Source organism: Rhincodon typus, chromosome 7 (genome assembly GCF_021869965.1).
Source record: "Rhincodon typus isolate 14 chromosome 7, sRhiTyp1.1, whole genome shotgun sequence".
In the NCBI taxonomy this organism is placed as follows: domain Eukaryota; kingdom Metazoa; phylum Chordata; class Chondrichthyes; order Orectolobiformes; family Rhincodontidae; genus Rhincodon; species Rhincodon typus.
Genome location: NC_063338.1, coordinates 65,537,224 through 65,558,909, shown reverse-complemented (window position 1 = coordinate 65,558,909; position 21,686 = coordinate 65,537,224). Strand labels below are relative to the sequence as shown.

Below are 21,686 nucleotides of genomic sequence, written 5' to 3'. Positions count from 1 at the left end.
ATAGAGAAAAAATGCTGTAGAGAAAATGCAGTGAAATAGGGTGAAGTGAAATCGGTTGCTGTTGCAGGCAGCTGACACGACAAGTCAACTCCTGTGCTGCAATAACGCTTCGATTCATAATTCATGAATCTGTGCACAAAATTCAAAACACCACAGTAATTTACTTCAGTAATATGGACTCCAAGTGTCTTCTGTGATATCTCAATACAGGGCTTTCGTAATACCTTCACAATTATAAAACCGAAACCTCCTCCCACCTCCTACACGCAATCACTTAGACAACCCAACACCACCTGACTGTCCCCAACCTCACTGCTCAACACCTTCACACCACTCACTGCCACCCTAGCCTCCTCACTCATGCATACACCACGCTTCCCCCTTTAGAGGTTGCTCCAAAGGTGGGGACAGGACACGGAGTGCTGTAAAATGACAGCCTGGTTTCAGGGAAGTTTCATTTTCAATGCTGCTTGTAGACTTTTCTGCACTAAGTGAATTGAATGAAACCTGTATTAGAGGTCAGACCTGAAAAATCTGGGAGATTCATAGGTAGCTTTTTGCATGACTTAGGTTGGGAGGAGGGATTCCAACTTGGACCTTAAGATTTGAGCCACAGACACTACTACCATATCACAGAATCAAGCTCCAGCACATCGTATTAATTAAGCTTTGAATTTTGAGTTACTATTTCCACATCAAATGACACAGCTTTACTTACCAAAAGGAAATAATGATCTTCTGGCTCTGCTCGAAGGTATTTAAAAATGACTTGTTCCATAAATCTCTCCATGAGATCCCAGTCTTCAACTATACCATGACGAATAGGCCACTGTTGCAGAAAATTATACTTATTATTTACTTTGAAAACGTGCCTCAAATTGGTCATGTATTGAAGTTCACAAATTGAGTAAAAAGTTTAAATTTAAAATGTAATAAATTATAACTGGAAACAAAGTGTGACTTTTCATGAAGTCAGATAAACAAGTTGCTGCCAATACTGAGAACTTATCGAAAGCTATTCAAATATAGATTTTGAAAGCAAATTTTGTCAAGTCTACTTATTCTCAATTTAGGTAATAACCTAGCACTGCCATGAACTCCTGTCCAATTTCCACACATTTGCCTAACTTTATACTGAATTGGTAATCATTTGACATGAATAATCTCAACGAGATGTGCACATTACAGTTCAACTTAACTACCTGAAGTCCAAGATGTTGGATGTATAACATACCAAGTACGCTTCCACTAAAACATTTTGTAAATAAAACTGTACAAGGGTTCTAGTTTCTTGCTAGAGGTCAAGATTATGGCAAACATTAATGTTAATCACGACAAACAGGTCATTCATAATTTTATTACTACCAAAGGACTAATGAGAGCCTGACATTCCACAACTAATAACTGGCAAAATAATACCCAACTTACAGCTCAAGGGAAGACTGCAATGTTGGTCACTTTTTTCCCCACACAAGCATCTGGGTAGCAAAATCAACTAGATAAAACTTCCAAACTCTAGGACCCAAATTCAAAATCAAACTATCGATTTAAAGACTTCTAAGTGGCATACCAGAAATATCTTTAAGATCATTTAATCTAAGTCAAGTGGATACAGCACTACAATACAAAGCTGTCCTTACTTCAATGGTCAACAAGTGGGTTACTTAGGTAACGGAAAAATAAAACATGTTAGCAGTATAAAGTGCGCTCATCTGAGGTGGGATGAAGGCATTGCTTTGAATTAAATTAGACAGAGCTTTATTTTCTGTGAAGCAGTATCATATAAATTGATCACCTGCCAGGTACCATAAAGTGCTCATGGTCATCACTTTAAACATATAAAAATATATCATATTGTTTCTGACTAGTTTATTGCAGTGAGCATTGAAATTGCACTTCAGCTACATTTTAATATAATAATTAGATAAGTCTGTCTATGCACATGTGTACGTAAGCAAACTTGCCTTTGTTGCATAAGTAGGTTTATCTATTGCTTCATCGCCTATGAAGAAATCCAAATCATCAACCCCTTTCATCACCCTCCTTTGTGCCTGGTCACCAACCTTTGCAGACTCCTTGATGGCAATACCTTAGGGTAGAGAGGAGATAAACAACAAATCTATTCAATGTCACACAAGAGAATGCACAAAGCAACAACAGTTTAGTCAGTTCCAGAATTTAATGACATACACGTCCTTAAGGCAATCATACTTATATGTAAATGTATATTTTGTATAAAAGTGCACTAGATACATTTATACACCACACAGCAGAAGCAGAACTGAAAACAAAAATGTCTAATGAAGAGCTGTTGCACAGAAATGGGATGCTATCCATAAGATCAGATGCTAATAAACATCCTAATTAGGCTTGTTCTCAGATACAGAGAATTCAGTTATCACAGCCAATACTTCACCCTCAACCAAAGATAACAGATTGACTGGTTATTCGTTGCATGCAGGTCTGGGTGGGAAGCTCTTTGGAGGATCAGTGCAGACTCAATGGATCAAAAGGCCTCTATCTGCACTGTAGGGATTGTACAGTTCTATTTTTAGATCAAGAGGGTTAAAAAAAAACATTTCCTAGCGTATGTTTAATGGCAAAGGGAAGATCCAGGCCTGGGAACAGAAATCTGAAAGCTTGTATAATTTGCAAAATGGATACAATGACAAGAAGTGCAGTGACAGGCAGCACTTTCTGTCACCAACTTCTAACCGGACTCTGTTAAACCCTCAAAAAGCAGAAATTCTTACTTAATATTTTTGTGTTTAAAGTTACAAGTTCCATGAAAACTGGACATGGCTTGGTTGTAATTTCCCTACCTCCCCTGCCCTCGAAAATAATTAACTGGCTGACACTGTCCAGGCTTTGTCAACATCCATTGAAATCAATGAACTAGAGGATGCATTGTGCTCAAGGAAACAACTATAGCAAGGATTGAATGCCTTTCCAAAGTGCAGAAAATTGGGAATAAACAAAACTGCCAAAATGTGGGGCGAAGTTGGGGGTGGGGAATGACTGAGATTTATAAGACGCCTACAGATATTCCATTCTTCTTAGAGGTAAATATCAGCCTCTCAGTTCCCAACACAGAGGCAGTAGGAAAACGTAATGTTCACAGCAAAATAATTCTATACCTGGTGATTTAGTAAAAAATGAAATTAAAGCTTTTCAAAGCATTAAAGAGATATTACAGAACCCTACAACTTTAGTTAGGGTAAGATCAAGGCTGCACCATTGAAGATTCACTTAGTGTTCAGTGGATCATGCATGCCAATTATAGATACAGACTGCTTGAAGAAAAACTTGTGCAGTTTCTACTGAGACTTCTGGAAATGGTTATCTTCTGAAATATTGAGACTAAACATTCTAAATCTGTCTGGTAATGCTCACAAAGAACTACTTCCCTACGTACAACAACATCAGATTTTGAACTGTCAGCAGATTTTAAGAATTAGTAACTCCAACAAAAGAATACACTAAATTCATGACTTTAGCCCATACAGGATGCATTAAAGTTAGCCGTGCAAATACTTGGAATAGAATATCAAAAGACTTCATGTATGATTCAGCTTTCTTGACCTCATGAAACATTTAATACTTCATTAAACTTGAATAAAATGAATTTGAAGGAATAATCGAGATTGAAAACTTGCAGCACTTTTTTTGTTAAACATCGGCCCCTCCCTTTCTAGATGGGCAAGTTAAGTCTGGTCAGGAACATTGCTACTTTTACTGAATTCAACAGATTGAAAATCTACAGTTCATGTGAAAGTTGCAAATGCAGTCAGACACTGACTGTTCCTGCAGCTGTTTCCATTGCCCCTGCTGCTGTAAAAACAATATTTTTTCTTCTGAATTAGCAGCAGTAAAAAGGAAATATGGGTGTGGTGTCTGCTCGGAGTTGGCCCATCTGTGTGGCCTGTCCAGTAAGGTTTGTAAGCGCATGAGTTTTAAGAAATGGCTTACTAGCACGATGATATACACAGTTCAATGACTTTAATCATTGTGATCTTCTCAAGCAAAAAGTTGGCCACATGGTGACCATGTTAGCACTGTCATACAAAACAACTAACCACTTCTTTCAAGGCAGGAAATCCACTGCACTTACCTAGTCTTGCCTACATGCAACTTTGCACCACAGCAATGTAGTTGAATCACAACTGTCCTCTGGATATTTAGGGATTGTACTAAACGCCAGCTCTCCCAGAGATGCTCACCTCCCATAAACATGTATTAAAAGTGACACAACTTACAGTAGGAGTTATGACCTGTCAATGTCTACCTCAGATTTCTGTATCAAATAGTGTCACGTATTTTCTCATCTTCAATTCTAATAATCTTTTGCATTAAATGAATTTTAGGTAGAAGAATTTGCAACAATCTTTGCCAGAAGTGTTGACTGGACTAACCATTTCAGTCTTCAGCCAATTCGATTCACTCCACATGATCTGAAATAGTTGAAGGAACATGACACTATGAAAGCTACGAGCCCCCAACAGCATTTTGGCAACAGTACTGAAGACTTGTTCTCCCGAATGTGGTATGTCCCTCGTCAAGTTGTTCCAGTGCAGCTACAAAACAGGTACCACTGATCACATGGAAAATTGCCCATGTCTTGAGCACAAAATGTTGGACAAATCTAACCTGGCCAATTAAAGCACCATTCATCTACTGTCAATCATCACTAAAACATGTTAGAAGGGGAGTCAACCATGCTATCAAGCAGCACTTGCGAAGCAGTAACCTGCTCACTGGCAATCAGTTTGGGTTCTGCCAGGGCCATTCAGCTACTGACCTCAGAGCATCTTTGGTTCCAAGACTGACAACACAGCTGAACTCCAGAAGTCAGGTGATAGTGGCAATCCTCAGATAATCAAGATAGCATTTGACCACATGGGGTCTCAAGGTGCCCTAGCAAAATTGAAGTCAATGGGAATCAGGGATAGCTCTCTGCTGTTTGGAGTTAAACCTCACACAAAGGAAAATGGCTGTGGATGTCAGACGTCTCAGTTCTAGGGCATCTCTGCAGAGCTCCTCAGGGCAAGGTCCCACACAGAACCATGTTCACCTGCTTCATCAAAGACATTCCTTCCATCACTTGTCAGAAGTGGGGATGTTTACCAATGATTGCACAATATTCGACACCAATTGCCACTCCTTAGTTAATGAAGCAGTCCATGTCCAAATGCAGCAAGACTGGGTCCATATCGAGGCCCAAGTGGCAAGCAACATTCACGCCATGCCGCCCGAGTGGCGAGCAATGACCATCTCCCAGAAAAATCTAACCATCGTCCCTTGACATTTCCTCCACTCTCAGTATTATGGGGTTTACCATTAACCAGAAAGAGAACTGGGTTAGCCAACTAAATATTATGACGACAATAGCAGCAGCAGCCAAATCAATTCCTGACTCCCCACTATTTCAAACTAGCTCAGATGAATACAGCTCCAAGTCAAGAAGCTTGATATCATACAAGACAAGGCAGTCTGCTTGATTGGCACCACCTCGTCAAATATTTACTGCCTCCACCACTGACAGTTGCAGCAGTGTGTACCATCTATAAGATACACTGCATAAATTTACAAGGCTGCTCAGGCAGCATCTTCCAAACCCACGACCACATCTATCTAAAAGGGCAGCAGATTCAAGGGAACATCATTCCTTGAAACCGGCCTTTAAAGCCACTTATCATCCAGACTTGGCAAGTTGCCATTCCTTCACTATGCCTGGATCAAAATCTTGGAACTTCCTCTAACATTGAATATAACTATTCCAAATGGGAATTGCAGCAATTCAAGAGGGGTGCTGACCACCACTTAATTGAAGACAATTAAGGATGGACAATAAATGCTGGCCCAGGCAATGGAACCCACACTCTCTAAATGATTAAAAAGTCCCATCCTCTCTTTTCAAGTACCATTTTCTTTCCAATGATCGAATCAGGTTTCAAAGTGCAACATTATTTGTGGTTTGAAGTGCATTACGCAGATTGTACATCCCAAGAGAATAGTTGTCCTATTTATCCTGAAAATAGCTATTCTCACAGTTTTCATTTTTTAAAGATAGAAAATATTGCACTTAGGGCCCAAATGGTACAAGAATGACTGAAAAATGTATTTTAAATTTGATAGACACAACAGGATCTACAATAGAATATGCAACACAAAACAAAATTGGCAGCTGAGATCAAGTTATCCTTTAATTTCTGGCTTTTTTTTCAGGTGCAAGTCTAGCAAAAATCTTATTCAACTCAACCTAGTACAATTATTCCTTACAAAAAAAAAATCTCCTCACTTTGCTAATATGACCCATTGTCTGCGTTCTGGCCAGATTCAGAGGCTTTTTGAGATGATGATCCCAATGTTTGTCTGTTCCTTTTGATGTATTGAAACTGGTGAGGTAATCAGTACAGCACATGTGAAATTTAAAGAAGACAAATGTAATGTGTTCCACCTTGGAAGGAAGAAAAGTGATAATCTAAACTAAGTGGTGCATCCCCAACAGGTGTGGGAACAGCCACATTTGACATTTCACGTAAGTCCTTGTAGGAAGCAATTTTGAAAAATATAAATGATCACTTTAATGAATAATGGCAGAAGGTACAAAAATAGACTTAGTATGTCACTGATTAATTCCCAGTTTAAGTATTCTGAGACCCCTTTTTCTGAGGGATCTTGGTATTGGAATGGATACCAAGGAGATCTATTGCAATGTATCAGGGACACAAGTTCAACTTATCTGGAGCAACTAGGCATAATGAGATTGTTCTCCTTTGTGCAAGTTGGCTAGAGGGAGATTTAATCAGGGTGTGCGAAATTAGGAGAAAAAGAAAAATCCTGCATCTGAAATACAAACAAGCGCTGAACAGAAGTAATCTTTGACATAATACGCTTTGATTGTAAATATTCTGCCATCGTATACAATGTGGGTATTGCTGAAAAGAAAACTTAGCAGCATACCCCTTTGGCTGCTCACAACAAGTAAAGTACTGACCATACTTTACCAGCCCATATTTGCTAAATTCTAAAGTGTCCAACATAGATGTGATTTCATGATTACAAAACATTTGATAAATAATCTTAATTGTGAAAAGAATCATGCTGACCATAAATTTAGGATTGTTGGTTGAGTTGCAGTATGATGACCAAGTACTCTAAGCTACGTATATTAATGCACTGTTCTTTGCAGTCAAAGAATATATATTGTGTTCATTTCTACTCAATAAAACAGGTGATAGCCATTGGTTCAATTATCAGGATAATGCCTTGATCAATGAGAATCAACCTGTTAATTTAAAAATTCAAACCAAGCTTGTCAGTCAACTGTCAATCATTAAGTAGTGCACTCTTAACAGCCACACTGTTGTTCTTCCTTCAATTTGAATTTCTTGGGAATCGTCCTGATAAGTGCAATATGAAAAGCTTCAACAAATTGTTTTATTCAGCAAAACTCCTGTTTTAATCAACTAAAGACAAAAAAGGTCTACATTGCAAAAGGACCTACAATCAAGATTTAATACAAGTGAGAAAATTGGCATCACATTGGAACAGAAGGAAAACAGAAGTTTTTTTTAAAAAATGTGTTGTGGTCTGGAATTCACTATCTGAAAGAATGATGAAAGTTTATTCAATCAATTTCCAAAAACAAATGCGTAAGGCTGTAGAGAAAAAACACAGGTGTGAAGAGTCATTATGGGCATAAGAGACCAAAGGCTTTCTTCCATGTGCTAAATATCCTCAATTTAGCTAGACAAAGGAATGACACCTATGCTATCTATTTTCGTCTAAATAGCCCTCACTTCTCTCTTCATCTACAGTTTGCTTCAATGTGTGAATTAGATCTAAGATTATAACCTATTATGCCAGGAAAGCTGTCATGTAGTGCAGTGCCTAACTCCAGGTTCAAGTCCAGTCTGCCCCAGGTGTGTATTAACATGTCTGCACAGAAAATGTCTAACCCAAGAAACCAAAGGCTGTGGCGTGTTGGAGATGACCCTTCTTCTGAACCAAGAGGCCTGGATTCAGGTCCTACCTGCTCTAGAAGCGTCATAGCATATCTGAACAGTTTATAATGAATACATTCATTATGCTAGAACAAACACACAATATTCCTTACGAACATCCTATTTACTTTGAATGGATACGCAAATCCACTTTCTGAAATCAAAGTACAATTCCATCTGTTGATGCAGACAATGAACTCTAATGTGCATGTGGCCGGAAGCCAATGTATAGGAACAGCCATTTTAGATATTTAAAGAGAGAAAAATTCCTCTTCTAAATGGCTAACAAAAATCTTTAACAAAGAAGTGAAGCCAGTCAAATTATACTGTTAGTATTTTTGTTATTCCAAAACAGTGTCCTGACATTTCATTAACGATTGATTATTTTTGATAATACAGTCCCCAATTAATAAGCTTTATTAATGCAATAAGGAAGATGGCTTATGGCAACAAATTATTTTATTGATTACAAAGTGGAAATTATACAAGGTCACATAAAGGAACAAACTATATTCTCCATTTGCCTGTACACATGCAGTTCAAATACTGAAGAAACTCAATTATCCAAGACGTAGTGGCCCACTTTATTAATAAGCAATTCATCACCAGTGCTGTGTACCATATACACATTCCAATGTCACAACATCACAAGGCTTGTTTGACACCAGGACCTTTAGTGCCTAGGGGCTGCAGATGCATGGATACACCATCTCCAAGTCGCAGACCATCCTGACTTGCAGAGAAATGCATCACTGGATGCAAACCATGAAACCTCACCTTTAACATCAGTATGGAAATATTTTAAGGAGGTAGCTCACCATCACATTCTTGATGTTAATTAGCAATGGACAATAAATTTTGACTTTGCAATAATACCCAGATTTGATGACTGGAAACAAATGGAATGTCCACCATGTCCCATTTTGTTCTTAAATAAAGCTTTTGACAATCTCTACTGAAACTCTGTGGGGAAATAACTTCTGTTTATTCTTCCATAGCCAGTACTTGTTGCCTAATCCTACTTGCCTTTGGCCCAAACGTCCTGCATGGCCATTTCAGAAATCCATTAAGAATCAACCATATTATTTTTCTGACAAATTTTATATTCTTGATTCATTAATTGGCTCTAAATTACATTAGTTGCAATCGTGGGATTTGAAGCTATGTTTCCAGAACATCAACCTGGGCCTCGGTTATTATTCTGATAATATTAACATTTTGTTACTGTTTACTGAAACAGTACAGCAATCCTCTCAGTTGAAGCTGCATAGTAGATAGCTCAGGATCTCAAATCTTCTAACATTCATCTTAATGATCAAATTATTTTCAATAATCAGTCACTTAAGAAATTAATTTGCAAATGGTTAAGTGGGCAGCACCAAAACAGTAATCTCCAATGTGAGGACCATATTTACTTAAAAAGGACGAGGGGCAACGCCTTCACTCAGCAAGTGGCGTGTATGTGAGATGGGCTGCCAGAAAATAGGGCTGCAAGCAGAATAGCAACATTTGAAAAAAAAACATTTGGATAGCACATGGATGGGAAGGGTTTAAGAGGGATATGGGCCAAATGCAGGCAATTGGAATTAACTGAATGGGCACCACAGTAGCATGGACAAGTTTGGGTCAAAGGGCCTGTTTCCATGCTATTTTACTCTATGACTATTTACTTTTGATGCAAATGAAACTGCCCATTTTACCAGCTTCTGCATTCCTGATAATGCATAGGAAAACCCCAACTGGTTAGAAATACTGTAAGATTTCCCTACTGAGTTCATGGATTTGTTTAAGGTACCATTTCCATGAAGTTTAGCCCAGCAACTGAGCAAACTGATCAAATGAATTTGAAAGTAAGGCAAAGGACATAGCTGCACTTCACTGAAAAAAAATGTTGCATCTCAATAACCTTGAGATATGACCGCTTCCTGTAAGAAATGGAACTCTAACCTGAAGCCAAATTGCTAAAACTCAGTTATCAAGCCTACTAGTGACCAATTATTTTACAACTGCTAGAGTTGGCAGGTAACTGATATATTGCATACACATTCAGGTATAAGATGTCTGAGATGTCAAAGTAGTACATGCTATAGTCAAAACATTTAATAACACATTTCTTGTAGAACCACACAGAAATAGATTTTAAACAACATTAAGTTTGTACAATGCCACCATATCAAGGCCACAGATGTATTGGTGATTTTAAGATCACATTTCTCCATTCTTGATTCTATGAAATTCTTACACCAGTTTTGAAGATCAAATTCTACATGTCCAACCATTTTTCTTAAAATCGTAAATGATTTTATATTTTACTTGCCAAAAAGGGCAGGATATCCAGCATAGCAAGCAGCCCGGAAATATAAAACAAGGTTTATTATTATTATATTGCATTGCAAGATTTTTCAATTACACATGCACAAGTTTTAACGTTTGGAATACAATGGAAAGCAGTTCTAATGGTCCTTAGTCAGATTGGGTGAAACACCAGTGCAATTTATTGGTTGATTCTTGGGATCCAATGGAGAAATGCAGAGTACAATACCTCTGGTGGCAGGAAATAGCAATAAAGTAGGTATTTAGAAAAAGCAGACAAGACCAAGGATCTGAAATCACGAGAGGTTGAAACGAATCTGGCTATATTGTTTGGTGCAGCACAGTTGCATTTGGACGCTCAGATTTAACAACATTGAGAAGAGATTTCTGATCTGACACAAGGACGTTGTTTGATTAGCCCAGGAGCAAGGAGGATGATGATATTAGGGGAAATCTAGCATTATTGCTTAATGAAAAGGTGCTTGGATAAGGTACATATCACTACCACATCTGCACTCGGAAATGATACAAGTATAGGGCCTCTGGGGCATGTTACAAACGTCATTTCAATATTAAAAATTCCAGTTATGGAAATGGCAGGAAACATTTTCCAAAACTTGAGCCATTTGATTGTCTCGCCTTGATGGTTAGTCAAAATTGACTTTCTAAAAAAAAAATCTTTAAAAATAAACAAATTGCATCTTACTAGCAGCCTCCTACCTACTTGGAGGTCCCCTACCTCTTCAACTCTGTTGAAGCTACAAACAAATTTGACAGCGTAAGTGGGAGAAACGGTAAGTGACGGAGTACAGCCAGCACACCCAAGATTTAACACATATCTAGCAAATATCTCAGGATTGATTCAGTAAATATTTATCCTGTAAGCCATTATACATTTACATTAAACACTTATTATTCTTATTGATTCCTTTGGCAGAACTATCATTACAAACTTAACCAGCATTCATTATCATTCCACTTGAAAATCAAAAGCCCAAATATAAAAAGGGTGAAAAAGCAAAATTTAGCAAGAAAGGAACTTAAGTTTCCTAAAGTTTTGCTCACTGCTCAACATTGTTGTATTTTAAAAATCAATATGCAAGCTTTAACGCTGTCCTTACAAAAAATATTGTTTACGAATATACTCGTGGTTTGCTAAATGATTTACTGCTTCATATTAGGTATTACAGTACTAACAAATTCTTGTTAACAGTTTACAGCTTCCATGCAACGGAAGCAAAAACATTGTTTCTAAACAAATCAGATATAGTTCTGTATACACGAGGTCAAGAGAATCGGAAATTAGAAATTGTACATTTGACCAAAGTAAGAGGTGAAAAACTTTATTTTGTATCAAAATGAAACATTTTGCAAGATTGATTTATTGAACTCACATGATGGAATTATGAATTGTGGCTCTGTATTCCCAGCATATCCAAGCTTTGTATACCTGCAGGTTGAAAAATGATAGTTTAGTTCTTTCAGAAACAATGCTTTTATTCAATAATCCTGGCTACTACAATTGTTAAAGTAAAACCTACTTACTTGACTTTTATTGCATAGTTAAAGAAACTCAAAAAGTGTTGCATCAGCAATTTCACGAAACTAAACAAGTTCCTCTCCCACATGGTTTTATCTCAGCAACTTAGTGTGGCAAAGCCGTATTTTTTCAGGCAGAACGGTCAGGGGTCTGACTGTCATTCACAAGTTTCAGAAAGACAAAAGCAAATCATTGTCAACATTTAATCAAATCCACACATCCCCACCCCAGAAAGTGCATGACAAAATGATAAAGACATGCCCAAATTAATTCAGTTGACCAATGGATAAGATTGCAACTTCAGCAATGAAAACCAGCAGCTCAGGTGAACCGCACACTTCAAATAGAAACAGAAAATTCTGGAAACACTCAAGTCATGCGACTGCACCAGAAATGATATTAGGGTTTACAATACAGGTCAATGACTTTCATATTTTTACTCATCTGAAGAACCTTTTGTTTAACTCCAGTTAATTTGACTAGAAGGAGGATTGCTTACAAGAATACAATCAGACTACATATACTTCTAACCTCCTGACCAAAACAAAACTATTTTCCTCTACTTCCTTAACTTCTTCACTAATACCTTCTCCAAACTCTAACCCCAGAAGTTACTTCAATTTGTATCCTCACTATAGCAGAACTTTCCATTGTCAGCCAATCACTGTCTTTGGATACCTGCCTCAAGAGCATTCAAGCCTAAATGTTATGATTCTACTTATAATGCATAGAGTATGAACAGCAGATTCATGCATCAAGATGCACATAAAGCATACCAGATATTTGGTCACACTTATTTTGCTGACTTGCATCATCTTTTAACGTAAGTATTTCAAAATGAAACACCCCAAAATTCATATTTTCCTCAGTTTCCAGATTTTCACATGGAAAAAATCCACAAGCTTTAAAAATGGAGGGGAGAATTTCAACAATTTTACATAGGTAAGCGTGAGAAAGTACATTGTTATAAAAATCATGGTTACAGATTCAGTTGCTCATTGGTGTATAACTGGTGCAGTTTATAGATGTCAGCCCTTAATAAAAAGGTAAATGTGTTGCTAGAAAAGTGTTAACAACTTTTGAGAAAGCCCATTGCCATTAAATAAAAACTTAAATAGGAATAAACAGTATAAAACTGCCAATTAGTACATTTTTAAATTAGTTGTGAATTATGTATTTTTATGACTGGTATTTGCTGAAAAACTTCATTATACACTTAAATGAGCATAATCAATTGGCATGATGTTACAGTAACAGGTAGGGGTTAACCGCAAACTTTCATGCATATTAAACATTGATACAACACCATAACTAGAAACAGAGACTACAGACAGCAATAGTGCACATATTTTGGCATATATCAAAGCTTTCAACAGCCTGTTCGGGAAGAATCATCAGTTGCTGAAGGGAGATATGCAACTATTGGCTGGAGAACCTTTCATAACTTTTACCCATCTTCAGAACTGCGGCACATGTTATAATCACTTTTACATTTAGATTGCAGAATGGTCTAACAATTGCTTTCAAAGAATTTTCTACTTTCCTTTTTCACGCACTGCTCAGTTCAAGCTTGAACATTCTCTGGATCTTCTTACACTCAGGCACAGATGTCTTCAGTATCTGAAGAGAGACTGGAACTCTGTGCAATTATGTGCAAACATCTCCACTTCACCAATGAAGCAACTGAAGGTGGTTAGGCCAAGATAATATTTTGAGGAACACCCACAGCACCATGCTGGTGCTCACCAGTCACCCTCTAATAACCAAATTTGTTCACAATTGAAAATTCCTACAACTTATAGAAGTCCTTTCTTTTACAATCTCAGGCAAATTTGGTGCAAAGTTCCAGATTTTATGAATTGATCATGCAAAAGAATTATCTGCAGAAGAGTCAACTTACTTTGGGAATGCAATGAGGATTTTCTTTTAAACATAAACATCAACAATGAGCATTTAATAAGCTGGGAAATAAGAAAAGTTTAAATTCCTTCTTACACAGGAACAAAATAAAACTTGTCTGGAACCCAAGCCAAAATACCAAACCTGTCACAGCAGGCTCTGATGGAGCTGAAACTCTATCCACAAAAATTAACATTGAGATAATCATAACTAAAGTCCATCATCTCCATATATTTTACTAAAATCAAGTTCAGTGCACAACCTAAATTCTATTTTTTCAAATGGGAAAATTCAACAATGATGTCACATGTACCATTTACTACCTAACTGCTGATTTTTGAATGTCCTAAACCAAGCTTTACTGTATGATGCATAGTTCTTTTTAATTCCACACAAAAATTGCTACATATATTGCTCCATATCTTAAAATTATGTGTTTACTTCCTAAAATATTTTTGCATTCTAGTTATAGAGTCAGAGTCATACAGCAGAGAAACAGACCCTTTGGTCAAACTTGTCTGTGCCAACGAGACATCCCAATCTGACTCAGACCCATCTGCAAGCATTTGGCTTGTATCTCTACTATTCCTGTACCCATTCAGACTCCTTTGAAATGTTGTAATTTTACCTGCCTCTACTACTTCCCCTGGCACCTCATTTCACACATGCATCACCCCCTGCCTGACAAAGTTATCCCTCAACTCCTTTCTAAATTTTTCCCCTCACCTTAAACCTATGCTCTCTAGCTTTGGACTCTCCAACCCTGGGAAAAAGATCTTGGCTACCATGCCCCTCATGATTTTATAAACCTCTCTAAGGTCAACCCTCAGCTTCAGGGTAAAAAAAAAAAGGCCCAGCCTATTTAGTCTCACCCTATAACTCAAACCCTCCAGTCCCAGCAACATCCTTTTAAGTCTAGAGATAGTAGGAACGGCAGATGCAGTTCGCAACAAACAACTGCACCTCCCAGTCGCAAACCATTTCAACTTCCCTTCCCATTCCTTAGACGACATGTCCATCCTGGAGTGCCACAACAATGCCACCCAAAGGTTGCAGGAACAGCACCTCATATTCTGCTTGGGAACCCTGCAGCCCAATGGCATCAATGTGGACTTCACAAGCTTCAAAATCTCCCCTTCCCCAACCGCATCCCAAAACCAGACCAGCTTGTCCCTGCCTCCCTAACCTGTCCTACCTCCCACTTGTCCCCTCCTCCCACCTCAAGCCCCACCCCCATCTCCTACCTACTAGCCTCATCCCGCCCCCTTGACCTGTCCGTCCTCCCTGGACTGACCTATCCCCTCCCTAACTCCCCACCTACACTCACTTTTACTGGCTCCACCCCTGCCTCTCTGATCTGTCTGTCTTGTCTCCACCTATCTTCTCCTTTATCCATCTTCTATCCGCCTTCACCCCCCCTCCCTATTTATTTCAGAATCCCCTTCCCCTCACCCATTTCTGAAGGGGGGGTCTAGGCCCAAAACGTCAGCTTTCCTGCTTGGCCTGCTGTGTTCATCCAGCTCTACACCTTGTTATCTCCTTTTAAGTCTTTTCTGCACCCTCTCAAGTTTAACAACATTCTTCTTCCTAAAGGGCGACCAGGATTGTATGCAGTATTCTAAACATGGTCTCACCAATATCCGGTAGAGCCACAAAATGATGTTCCAACTCCTACACAATGTTCTGACCAATGAAGGGAAATGTGCCAAACACAATCTTCACTATCTACCTACAATTCCACCTTCAAGGAACTATGCACCTGCACCCCAGGTCTGTTGTTTGACAACTCCCCAGGGAGCTACCATTCACTGTGCAAGCCCTGCCCTGGTTTGCCTCACCAAAATGCAACACCCCACTCTTTTTTTTATCTAAATCAAAATTCATCTGCCACTCCTCAGCCCATTGGCCCATCTGTTTGAGGTCCCACTGTACTCTGAGATAATCTTCTTCACTGTCCTCTATATCACCTATTTTGGTGACATCCACAAGCTTACTAACCATACCTCCTATATTCATATCCAGATCGTTAATACAAATAACAGGCTGATGACAGCTCACTTTGGGAATGACCATGAGAGCTATGGGACAACTGTTGGTGGTCATTAAAAAGCTACTCCATCCAGTTAATTTTTGAAGTTGAATACAAAACTTTTTTGAAGAGGTTTTTTCCCTAAGCAGAGCTTTAAGCTACTAATGGCATCTATAAACATGATGCATTTCTTTAAAAAACATAACTGCATTACCAATACTGGAAGTTATGTCTGAAGCTCTAATAAAAATAATTCGAACAATTATGGTTTACAAACGTACAAGGGAAATATGGAAGTATGCATGATTACACAAGTAACGTACTAACAATGCTTCTCAAATAAAGTTCTATTGAGGCATAATATGCTTTTCAAATATGTATCCACTGATTCAAGATATCCTGAGGACAATTCCCTCTCACAATACATACACCACTGCATTGAGGAATACTCTATTGAAATATTTTGTCAGATTTTTAAATGTAATTATCCACCATCACAAGCTTTCCTGTGCAGCAACAGTGTCTTGCATTTATTCACATGTACAGATTGTTCATCATGGCTCCCCTGTGGAAAACTTTTGCCTGGATTTTTTTTCTCTAAACCTCATCATAAACGTATAACAGCATGCCTGACTTACACCATTACTTTTCACATCACTGACCTCTCCATTACCTGTCAGGTCCGTGAATATTTTTCAACAATGACAATTAATTACATTCACTAACATGCCGTAGCATACAACATGGAGCATTTCTGCATGCTTGAAAGATACAAATGAGATATACCGGAGTAAGTTTCTTATCAGGTACAATCTCAGTCTGACTCTATATACCAACAGACTGCAGTATACATACTTTATAAGTTTTGTTAACTTTTCAGTCATGTAAATACGTAATATGCAAAGTGTATTAATACATATTATAGCCCACTTAGATTTGAAACTTAAATGCATCGACTAAATAGATTAATTGATTTGTATGAAATGGGAATTATTCTGAATATCCATAGGTTTTTGTATTTTGGACTTGTGAAAAATAAGACATGAGCCAATCATATGTGCATTTAAAATTGCATTCATACTCATTTTACTAAAAAAATGTGGAGGATCTGATTATATGAGAGGTAAAATTTAAGAGAAACAAGATCTAAGAATAATAGATACAGTCATCCACTCAAGGGGCATGGATTTTCATCATGCAACATTCAATGACCTTATTTTAAATACAACAGTACTTGTTCTTATCAAGTTGACAGATAGCTGGAATTATCACTTCTCAATCTTATCGATCTAACTTTAAGCAATATATGTCAGCAACAATGACCCAAGATTATTTTTGATGAAAAACAAATTTGTTATTTGTCTTCAAAGTATAGATCATGCTCAAACTTTTCTCCTATTGAGCACTGTACTCGCTAAAGTGTGAAACAATATATTCAAACACAGAACCACAACATTCCCAAGTCATGTAAAGTTGGAATCAAGTGTCAAAGAAAGCTTCCATGGTACTCTGCCAATACAACTCAGCTTCAAATGCAGTTTGCATTTTTCCATCTCTCACTTTAACCATAGCCTCTGGGCAACTCAGATTAACAATTTAAGAAGAGTTCTATTCGGTGAAATGATGCTTAGCAGTAACCTGAGGTAGCAGTGGCATTAGGGTAATGTCACTGGACTAGTAAACCAGAGTCCCAGGCTAATGTTCTGACATGAATTCTATTTCCCTTGCAGCAGACAGTGACATTTTAATTATTTTATTCCAATGAAATGAGAGATTAAAAACCTAATAGTGACTATGTAACCATTGTCAAAACTTGTAGCTTTAGGGAAAGAAATCTGCCATCGTCATTTGATATGGACGGTGAAAATCTACAACCACAGCAACGTGGTTGACTGTTAACTGCCCTTTGAAACAGCCTGGACAGCAAATCTATTCAAAAGCAACCAGGGATGGTCAACAAATGATGTCTTGCCAACACCACAAACTTCCACGAAGAAAATTACAGAGCTCCGAGTCCAGAAGACTTTGTTTCAAATAGTGTTTCAATAAGGATTTAGTGGCAAACACAAAGGAAATAAATGCACAGCACGAGAGCTGGGAGATTTTGTCACTGCTGGCTGAAAGAACATCCTGTGACATCACACGTACCAGGTCTTGGTTTACAGCCTTGTAGGTTACAGCATCTCAAGTGCACATACAAGTCTTATTTAAAAATGGGTATTTCCATCTTTACCACCCTTTCAGGCAATGACTTTCTGCTCTGGATTACCAAACAAAACTCTTTCTACCAATATCTTTAACTTCATAAATCTAGCTGTTCATCTCTCTGGAATAGGACCTTTTCTTCCACTTTTAAATGTCCTTCTATTCAAAAGAAAGCAAACCAGTTTTAATAAATCTCTCCTATTGGCTAAAATTTTCTATTTGCAGCAACATCCTCATAAGCTTTTCTGTATCCACTGTGATGGCAATTATAGACAGTACTGTGGTCTAACTATTGTTTCATACCATTCCAGCATAGCCTCCCTATTCCTATCTGTTCTGTGCCAGACATAAAGTACTAGAGCTAACTTCCTTTAAGAATCTATAAGTAGAGACTCTAAAGCTCATCCTGTCCTCTACATTTTACAGAATTATTCAATCTATTGCACATTACCTTGCTTTTTCTATCTTTATTTAAATGCATCATCACATCTCTGCACTGAATTCCAATTACCACTTTTCCCCTGACTAGTCCATTGGCACCTTATGTAGTCTATATCTTTCTTATTGCCAACCACACTACCATCTGCACACATCTTAATCACATTCCTTACAGTTAAGTCGAAACTATTGACACGTACAATGGAAGAAAGGAAGTCAAAACTGAAACCTGCATAGCCCCAATGAAAATTGTCTTCACTAAAACACTTTTCTGCCAAGTCTATTAACCAAACCTTGCACACTCACGATCAGAGTTTTTTAAAAATAATTTTCAACACTTTAATCAAAGAGTTTCACCCAATTTTAATATATCCTTTATTTACCTCAAATTAAAAAACATTATATGAGAAATGTTCTGATGCTTTCTGTTGCTCTCATGCACCTTACTGCATGCTTTCTGAGACAAATGGCCAGCAACTGTACTGTAGATCAGTAAGAAACACAAACTGCAAACAAATCATTCGAGTCGGGGCTGCCACAAGTCAGTGAGGTATTTGATACATTAGTATGGGCACAGCAACTCATCCACAAAGCAAGATACACTAATACGCCTACATATTAAAAAATCATCCATTATTCTTGGCTGCACAGCAAGAGTCAATGTCCGTCAGGACGTATGCTAGAATTTACTTCCCAAAAGCTCTATAAATTTTCCAGTCTGATATTAATAGCAAAATTCAGCGCTTCATCAAAACACTTCTTACAAGAGAAAGATTGGTTTGAAAAGCAGAATTGCAATGGGAAAATTTCTACTGTTCTTTTGAAAAAAGCCTGTAACGTTATAAATAAACAAAAATGCATCAGGCATTGAATTCTCAGGCGGCGCTGGAATCTGGTTTTAAAAAGTTAAATCGAGACAATGACAGAAAAGCTTTCTGGTCCCCAGGATCAACTCGCTAATCGCCTTACCCCCACAAAAATCCCTTATAAGGAAATTATGCACGAAAGGAGGAAGAGGCTTTGACAACGAGGAAATTGCTCCGTGTCCGCTCACTTTTGGCGTTGCTCCGATGGGGCAACTTTTACAAATGTTTATTTGCATACAAAATAGAGCAGCGCCGCGCCTCACACGGGTCTGTTGGGTGATGGCAGGCGCCAGAAAGATGCTGGCCTTACATCGAAAGGAAGGCCCGTCACCTGGGACTTGAAGGTGCCAGCGGAAGGGCGGGGACCGGGCGCCGTTATCGTGCCTTCAGAACAGCGGCCGCACGCCGACCGTTGTCAAAGCCGCTGGAGGCCGTGGATTTCGCATTCCTCTGCCGCTCACGGGGCGTGTATCGAAAGGATGCGAAAAAGTCGGCCGGCCCCACACCCAGAAATCACACCCTGACACTCGGGAGGGTCCACTACCCGGCTCCAGGCCCACAATCAGATCGCTGCCCGCTTACCCTGTGCCACAGTCCACGACACAAGCCGGTAGTCTGCCTGCCATTTTCAGGTAACTTTCTCGTGGCAAAGCGGCCAAAAAAAAACAAAAAAAAGGCAGCCGATGCACCGGCAGCTACCTGACCATGAAAAGGCGGAACCGTCAGCCGTTCCACACAACTACAACTTCCGCACTGACATCAAAATGGCGGAAACCTTCAGCGGCTCATTTACCCGTCAAACCCGCCCACCCGGCGCAGCTCCGCCCAATCTGTTTGGTCAGCACGGTCCACACTTCCGGCAGGCTGTTCATTGGTCACTTTCCCTAAACCCTTTGGAGGATTAGGTAGCACTCCGGTCAATCACTAGTACGTCATGGAATGTTCGCCGCGCCTGAGAGCAGACCGCCTGCCAGTTCACGGTATCTATGTCACGTGACGTTTACGTTGGCCTGCATCATGGGGGTTGTAGTTTGTCCGCGGAGGAAGGTCCAGTCGAATCATCTTCTGTTGCCGGGAGAGAGCGGACTACAATTCCCAGAGGAGCGTGCGTCCGCGCTGGGCTGTCGGTTGCGATGATTTGCGGTCATCTGACCAGGAACTATGAGGGGGGTTTGTTTACAACATTTCGCCTCTTAGGTTATCCCCATTGATGTGTGATTTTCTCATTTACGTCTCTGCGTAAGTTTCAGCATTTTATTGTCTTTTGGTAGTGGTTCTTGTGGTGTTATTGAACGAGCAGTTTTGGGCGGTTTGGTGATTGTGAATAAAATGCTCGGGGTGCGGGGAGGAGGACGTGTTGGCAGTTTAGCTCCAGCTCCAGGTCCAATCTGTGGTAAACTAGCACAAGGCACCAGGATACGTTGACACACGCTGCTGGCATTCGCCTTGGTGACCAATCGAGTTAAATATTGCTGCGTCCCATGTTATTATCGTAGATGTCAATGTAATACTTACTTAAGGCGAGGTGAAATTGAAATGTTCTCGATGAAGGCAATATCTGTGATTGTTGTTTTAGAATTAAACGTGTAACTCTTTCTCCGAGTCAACTGTAACAAAGTTTAATGCCATTGGTCAAGAAGTCATTGAACTCCCATAAACACAGCACAAAGCTAACTAGAGGCAGTCAGGACCTTTTACTGTATGTGTCAGTGGTAACACATGTATTTCTTGGGTCACCGGGTCGTGCATTCATTCCCAATTTTTTGATCGTTTGGAAATCCGTTGCGTTGTGAAATGGGCTGCCATATTTACTGGTTTATATTTGCCTAATAGGTGTTCACCGGGTTGACTTTGAATGTCAAGTATAGGCTGGTACTGTACCTTCAGTTTGACACTCTGCAGTGTTGCACAGGGACTGTACTTCAGATGAAACATTTAAATGTCTACCTTCTCAAGCGAGTAAACAAAAAATCCCAAAGCATTATTTAAAGAAGGGGCAAGGAAGTTTGCCAGTTTCCTGACTAGTATTACCTCGAAGCCAATGCTCAGGAACAATGTGAACGGCCGTTGAAGTTTGTGGGACAGTACTGTGCAAAGTTTGGCTGTGGTGTTTTTTATATTATAACATTGCTTGTAGATCATAGACATTTCATTGCTACAATGTGATTTGTAGTTTACTAAGGTGAAAAATTGCTATTTTAGTGTCGGATTTATATCGTTTTCAAGGATCAGTAAAAACTGAAGGTATACTTGGACGGTGAGTGCCGAACAGAGCACAATAGCACAATTAAGTGAGATAACAAGGTGTAGAGCTGGATGAACACAGCAGGCCAAGCAGCATCAGAGGAGCAGGAAGGCTGACGTTTCGGGCCTAGACCCTTCTTCAGAAA

General features: G+C 39.0%; 2 protein-coding genes across 2 annotated transcripts in view; one reads left to right on the top strand and one right to left on the bottom strand.

Annotated features, from left to right (window-relative positions):
- Nucleotides 1–20,077, bottom strand: part of LOC109918755 (actin-related protein 3-like) — a 34,737-nt gene extending 14,660 nt beyond the window's left edge. The window contains exons 1-4 of the mRNA XM_020518700.2: nucleotides 19,879–20,077; nucleotides 11,714–11,769; nucleotides 1,965–2,089; nucleotides 719–829 (exon numbers count right to left, since the gene is read on the bottom strand). Of these exons, the coding sequence (XP_020374289.1) occupies nucleotides 719–829; nucleotides 1,965–2,089; nucleotides 11,714–11,769; nucleotides 19,879–19,922 (336 nt within the window). The 5' untranslated portion in view covers nucleotides 19,923–20,077. The remainder of the gene's footprint in view (nucleotides 1–718; nucleotides 830–1,964; nucleotides 2,090–11,713; nucleotides 11,770–19,878) is intronic.
- The window catches only part of LOC125483491 (solute carrier family 35 member F5-like), a 77,206-nt gene that overhangs the window by 43,176 nt on the left and 12,344 nt on the right, over nucleotides 1–21,686 (top strand). The gene's annotated exons all lie outside the window — the stretch shown is intronic.